Source organism: Macadamia integrifolia, chromosome 3 (genome assembly GCF_013358625.1).
Source record: "Macadamia integrifolia cultivar HAES 741 chromosome 3, SCU_Mint_v3, whole genome shotgun sequence".
NCBI classification, from domain to species: Eukaryota; Viridiplantae; Streptophyta; class Magnoliopsida; order Proteales; family Proteaceae; genus Macadamia; species Macadamia integrifolia.
In genome coordinates, this window is record NC_056559.1 from 36,379,521 (window position 1) to 36,386,142 (window position 6,622).

General features: G+C 36.6%; 1 protein-coding gene across 2 annotated transcripts in view; it reads right to left on the reverse strand.

Moving 5' to 3' along the window:
- Positions 1-3,439: 3,439 nt before the first annotated feature.
- Positions 3,440-6,622, reverse strand: part of LOC122073356 (NAD(P)H-quinone oxidoreductase subunit O, chloroplastic) — a 4,072-nt gene continuing 889 nt past the window's right edge. Inside the window, exons 3-7 of one of the 2 annotated variants that reach the window (XR_006138758.1) lie at positions 6,035-6,100; positions 4,666-4,707; positions 4,314-4,373; positions 3,845-4,027; positions 3,440-3,718 (exon numbers count right to left, since the gene is read on the reverse strand). Coding sequence is in view for 1 of the 2 variants with exons in the window: in XM_042637932.1 (XP_042493866.1) it covers positions 3,689-3,718; positions 4,314-4,373; positions 4,666-4,707; positions 6,035-6,100 (198 nt within the window). In the remaining variant the exon portion in view is untranslated. The remainder of the gene's footprint in view (positions 3,719-3,844; positions 4,028-4,313; positions 4,374-4,665; positions 4,708-6,034; positions 6,101-6,622) is intronic. The other variant, XM_042637932.1, reaches the window with a different exon arrangement.

Consider the following 6,622-nt stretch of genomic DNA (forward strand, 5'->3'; position numbering starts at 1 on the left):
TTTGGTTGTTTTTTGAGTTAGTTCTACTTAGAAATACTAATTCATTTGAAACACCTTGTAAAACTAAATGTGGTTCATCAGAGAAATAAGGTAAATAGCAAAACTCATATTTGACACACATAATCCTAGCCCTCATACAAATAATCCATTTTAAGTGGTGATTCAAAAGAATCACAAAAATTGGGATGGATAACCAAACAGTTTTTCAAAAAATCTTAAAAATAAATAAGATTCAACAGAAGCACTCTATGGACTCATTGCCAGATCCAAAATAAAACTCCAACGAATTATGTAACCAAACACATCCTAAAGGACTCCGATGGAGAGATATTGATGGTATACTTTAGTCTTCTGGGTTTTAAAAACTCACATATACCTGAGCTTAACCTTCCGGTGTATCTTTTTGGTTTTTATTTGAACAGAGATCCTATCCCATGGTTTAGTTGATAGGATCTTTTGTTTTTCATAACTGAAAGGCTGTAGTTCATAGAACAAGATTTGGGCATAAATTACATTGTCATCCCGAACCTTGTAAAATAAATAATATATATATATATATATATATATAATTAAAACTTTTTTTTTTAAAAAAAGGGCTCATGGTACCATTGCTACATATTTTGAAAGGAATAGCAAGGAAATTCCATTTTCTGTGAAGGTTTACTCTTGAAAAAATAAATTAGGTGAAAACTAGAAAGGTAATACCCATTAATTTCATAATATTCAGACAACTGCAATACCATGAAAGGTTTAGAAGCACACAATGCATAGTGGTGAACTAGTGTGCTAAGTACTCATGGTTCCCCATATGAACAGCTTCCATGTACAAGAGGAAGATGGTAATATTCAAATTTGACACTCTCTTTATAGCCACTTGGATTGGTACCATTTCATTTTGGTTTACATTAGTAATAGCAGCAGCCTGTATAAAATCTTCACCAGAAATGGATTTCTTTTGAGTCATCACATGAAAGCATAAAAACTATACACAATCTTTTTGTATCCCTCATTAAAAAAGCCTCTCTCTCAGCATACCTGTGATGATTCTAGATTGCCCATCAAACACATGACCATGTATGTCTAGATCCAATAGGAACCAAGTAGAAATGAAGATATTCTAACCGCAACCAACCACTACAACTTTAATGCTTTAAGCAAGTAAATTGCAAGTTTCAGATCTCAATTGAAAGGGACATGATACTATGATGCAAACAAGGTACACATCAGGAAGCTTGATTTATCTACTAAATTAAGTTCATGGTTATCTAACATTATCCAATATAAAGTGGCTCATGTAGTTCTAGCATTGATAAAGAGAGCGCAACCACAAGTAAGCACAGAGCAAAATACTCTTTCTTCTTTGACTTGGATGTCTATAAAGCCAAATCTAGTAACTGCTTCTTTTTTTTTTTTTGAACCATAAAGAGACATGTTGCCTTCTTTTTTCTCTTTCCACCCTCAGGAATTTTATTGATCTCATATAAAATAACAATAGTCTGAAACAAAATGTAGAGCCTAAGAAGGAGATGAATAATTAAATAACAGTATGATATACCCACTCTTAAGAGAAAATAATGTAAGTGAGGATTAAAGAGGAGACTTCAAGTTGGGTCTATTAAAGAAGAGAGTAATCCAGTTCTCCAGAACTTGTCTATTTCCAAGGTCAGCACGAAATTAGGATACAGAACGCTCTCGAGGAAATTTATTTAAACTAAATAGTATGTTGTATTTGGTGAATGTGAGGTGTGCATTATAACATAATTGAGAGGAGTAATTTACAGTGTCACCCTCTGAAGAATGCCAATATTAGAGGGACACCCCCTCTTTTTCACCAAATTGGACTCGGACCCCTTGCCGTCAGTCATCGTTACAAAATATATTAAAAATGCTGACATCAGCAATTCAAAATTTTCTTAAATACCATTTTGCCCTGGAAATACCAAAATTGCCCTTAATGGTTGTATTCCCAAAATTGATTGAAGATCCCTTCCGCCACCGCCGCCTCTGCTCCATATCCGCCACGTGAGTCATTGAGTTGGAGAAGAAAGTCGGAGTAGTCGATCGGCGGCTGCAACCCCTTCCAGTGAAGGCGCCAAACTTTCTCCCTCACGTCCTCCTTCTCCACCACCACCGCCGCCGCAGCCTCTGCTCCATATCCGCCGCTGACAGATCCGGCCTCATCGATCCAAATACCGGCGATGGAGACCTTGACAGGCTCTTCAATGGACTTACCGGCAGTGAAATCGCATCGATCCACAATGGCTTCATGCCTCGTATGGTTGTAAGTACTGACTCAACGAACTCCCCCTCTGAAACTCTCTTAACTCCTGATCTCCTTTCTCTGAAAAGCTCTCTTTAACAGTTTAACCTATGAAAATCTCCCTCTAAAACCCTATTCCTCATTTAAAGAACCCACAACTACTGCCCGCCATGACCAAAGCCGTCGCCGAGGTCGCCCATATTCGATCGTAGGGATAGTCTGCCTTGAGAGAGAGAGAGAGAGAGAGAGATCTTGCTTTCATTGCCGCCGTTTTCCACATCACTGTTTTTTACAGGCGTATTGAAAACAAAATCTAGCACTGATTCGAATGTAAATATATCAGAATATTTTGAGTTTAGAAAGCGACCAAACAAAGCTGTAATATGTTATGAAATATATTGGGACATCATATAGGAAAGCCGTCGCCGAGATCGCCCAGATTCGATCGTAGGGATAGTCGGCCTTGAAGTTCAAAGAGAGAGAGAGAGAGAGAGAGAGAGAGAGAGAGAGAGAGAGAGAGAGAGAGAAGAAGAAGAAGTTGGAACCGCCGATGGTGGCTGTTGTTGCGGACGCCGATGGTAGCTGTTGCTGCAGACACTTAGTGAGAAATAACAGGTAAAATATGATTTATTATTTGTTTTCATTAAAAGGGTAAAAATGTCCTTTCAAATCTTTACTTTACGGAGACTGACGGCAAGGGGTCCGAGTCCAATTTGGTGAAAGAGAGGGGGTGTCCCTCTAATATTGGCATTCTTCAGGGGGTGACGCTGTAAATTACCCTTTAGAGAATGGCAATAAACTCTCCCCATTTTCCTTGAGTAAGGATTGTGAGAGAAAAACTCGCAAAATGAGGTTATGAGTGCTGAAGATCTTCCCAGCAGATCCATATTGAAGGCATTCAAACTTTTGGCAAATTCACTCACTGACCACCAAGAAAGAAATGAACCCTCAATTAACCTTGGAATAGATGAGTTGATTACCATTATTTGTCATGTTTTAAAAGCTTCATTATAATGGTCCCATCAGACTTTGCGTAGTAACCTACAGTATGCGTGCATCTAGTGCAATGTGATCTTTCTCTAGGAGTCATAATTAATAAAACATCTACCACAATGGTAAGATCCTGGTCCTGGTCCTGCATTGTAGTCTAAAAAACAGGACGATGAGGACAAGAAGAAGTAAAAGCAAAAAATCAGGGAATTTGTCGGGCTGCATGTTGTATCACCATCCATTCCTTATCTGATACATAACAAGGTCCTCAAATTCTATCATTCATGAGATATATTCATCTAATAAATTCACTACACATCATTTACCAGAGATGTACGATGAAGGATGCACAAGAAAACTTAGAAGTAAAAGTAACATGTCAGGAGGTAAGAGCAAACACAAAAGATGTTTCGGGCTTCTGCCTTCAGGATCTCAAATTTACATCCTCTCGTAATTGAGCTTATCGGACTGAAAATGATTACAGATGTCAGATATATTAGATGCAGAGCAATCAACTAAATCTACGACAGATCAAATACTTGTCAAAAAAACAATAATCAACATTTCACAGTAAAGGTTTCCAGTGACATGTACCATGCAAACTGGGAAATTTAGTGGTGCAATCAACTAAACGTGGTAGAAAAATGATGGCAGCATCCATTGAACAAATCCATATGTTGAATAAATATTAACAGAGGACTCGAGTATCGAGAAACTTCGCGTATGTGAGATTTTTGGATTGATGATTCAAACATGGTTCATTTGACACTGCATAACCTAGTAATAATAAGACAGAAGAACATTATGAAAAAGGCTTTTGTTGCAAAGTTCAATTAACATGACGCTTCTAACTTCCCTACCTCCCCTATTTGTAATTCAAAAAGCACATTCTTATTTGAACCACAAACAACATAAGAATATATATATATTATGTGCTTTCTAAATCAGTTTTCCTCAGTAATTATGCCAAAAACTAATTATATGATGTCATCCTGTAAGCAACTACCTTATTAAGGATAATGAATTATTCTCAACACAGTGATTCTGAACTTCTTAACCGTACCTTGATAAGCATGTCTGTTGGGAGCCAAGCTGGTGCGGTTGGGATTCCAACCCATGCAATCTGTAGGCAAAGTATCATCGAGTCAGGCGTTCGTTAGACGATACAGGCATTTTACTGCTCATTTCATATAACCTCAAACTTCTCATGTATTTCAGATAGAATGAAAAAAGTAGGCGAGTCATTCATTTTTATAAATGTTTCATTTTCAAACACTACTTTTTTCTTCTTAGTTCATGGATCTTTTCAAGATTTCAATGCATGTCCTTTTTGTAATAAAAATATATACTCAATAACAACCATTTGAGAAAGAGAAAGGAAGCAAAAGAAGCAGGAAATGAAAGATAGAACTTACAAGTGCATACTCTCCTGTCTCGAAAATGCGTATGTCCAAGACCTAACAATTGTTTCATACAGTAGATGAGAAATGCAGACTAGAATCAGTAATCTATGAGATCCGATAGTATGGTAGAAAGAAATATATGAATCTTTCTACCACACTGTCTATTATTATACTTGTATTGTATATGGTATAAAAAATTGGATACAGCTGTGCTCTGTATATCTTTACAAATATTTACTACTGAAGTTTATAGGCTTAACAATACTTTCATACAATAGCCGAGAAATAGATACATATATAATAATAGCTAACAGCAACACTTCTCAAAATTGGGTTATATAAATTTAACAAGTGAAACAGAAACATAAAACTGACTAGGGATCCCATCATCAAGGGCTCGTTTCACTAAAATAGAAGATCCCTACAAAGGAATAGAATCACCGGTGCTGTAATGAGAAAATAAGAGAAATCCAATAATTCTCAAATCCATGGTCAGATCTGGCAGGAAATCTGGATGAGTAGAAGGGTCCTGCTAGACTTTCAATTGATGGGGAATCATGAATATCAGATCTGGAATTATAGATAATTCCCAACTTGCTTAGTATTCAAACTATGAATAAGAACTGAGAGGATAAGCTAGATACTGACAATCAGATCTTAGAAAACAGTTCAGATATGATTAAAGTTGAATTCTAAACGTCCCACTTGATGTCAGAAATAATAGTCAGCAAGAACAGTTGAAATTGTGAAATCGATCTGAAGACTAGAAAAGAAAGAAAATATCAGAGAAGCAAGAAGAGAAATAAAGAGAATAAGAAGAAAGGATTGAAGAGGTAGCACCTGATTGCAGATGTAATCCGAACTAGAAAAAGTAGAGGAAGCAATCAGCCAGAAGAGAAGTGTTCCAATTCACCACGTATGAACAGTACAGCAGTACAAAATCTCTCAGAAACTCAGTTTCTATTAATCTATCATGTCGGGTCAATGAGGAGGGGTGTATTATATACATAAAGAACTTTTGAAATTCCTAATTAGATTCTCAATTGAACTCTTATTCACTCTCTCGCACTAACTAAGAAAAACAAACTCAAATCTGGACCTTAGTCTAGCAAATAAGAATTCTAATAAAAACTCCTTTTAACTTGGCAAACTAAGACCTTTACTACTACTTTTTTTTTTTTTTCGGTGAATGACTCTTTCTACTACTAATCTCAAACCCAAACTGCACTACCCCGCCCTTGTGGGCTTATAATTAAGGCCCAATACGACAAACAAGTGGCCTAAATCCCATATAAACCATCCATCACGCAAAACAAATTCATCCTAGGCTCAATCGGGCAGTCTTGACTACATCAGTTCTGCTCTAAAGTTAGAGAGTTACCTCACCACGGTCTTCATAGATGTAGTCCAAGCCTTTGAAATAAGGAGGATGCCCAACAGACAAATACTGAAATTGTAAAGATAAAAGAACATAGTTATTGTTTCTATTGCAATTGATCTATATTAAATAACAGCAGAACTGGAAGGAAAACAATAAAATGCTAAATAGAACTTCGTTGGTTTGAAAATAGAGAGAGGAAAAGAATACAAGATTTTAGTGTTATAATTGTGCATAACTAAGCCGATGTTAGCATAGCTAGTTTGTAGACTTGCAATAACTGGTTACTGTTTTCATCAATTCAACTACTATCACAACAATCTGTTTTGTATTATCCATTATATGGATGACTTTCCTTATTCTTATTTGTGTTCTATTATTTGATGGGAATTTAACTTTCTCTATGTAATGTCTGGTTTGCTCATCCATTTGATCTGCCTTGATACTGTGTCACCTATTAGGGAGAGAAAGGATGACCCATGTCAGAAATTCTTCATCCCCTCTAGGAGTCATCTCCACCAAAAGGAGGGGTTTCTATGGAATACCCTGAACTTCTTCCCTCTTCCCTCCTAAACAAGGGTGTCTCCCCCC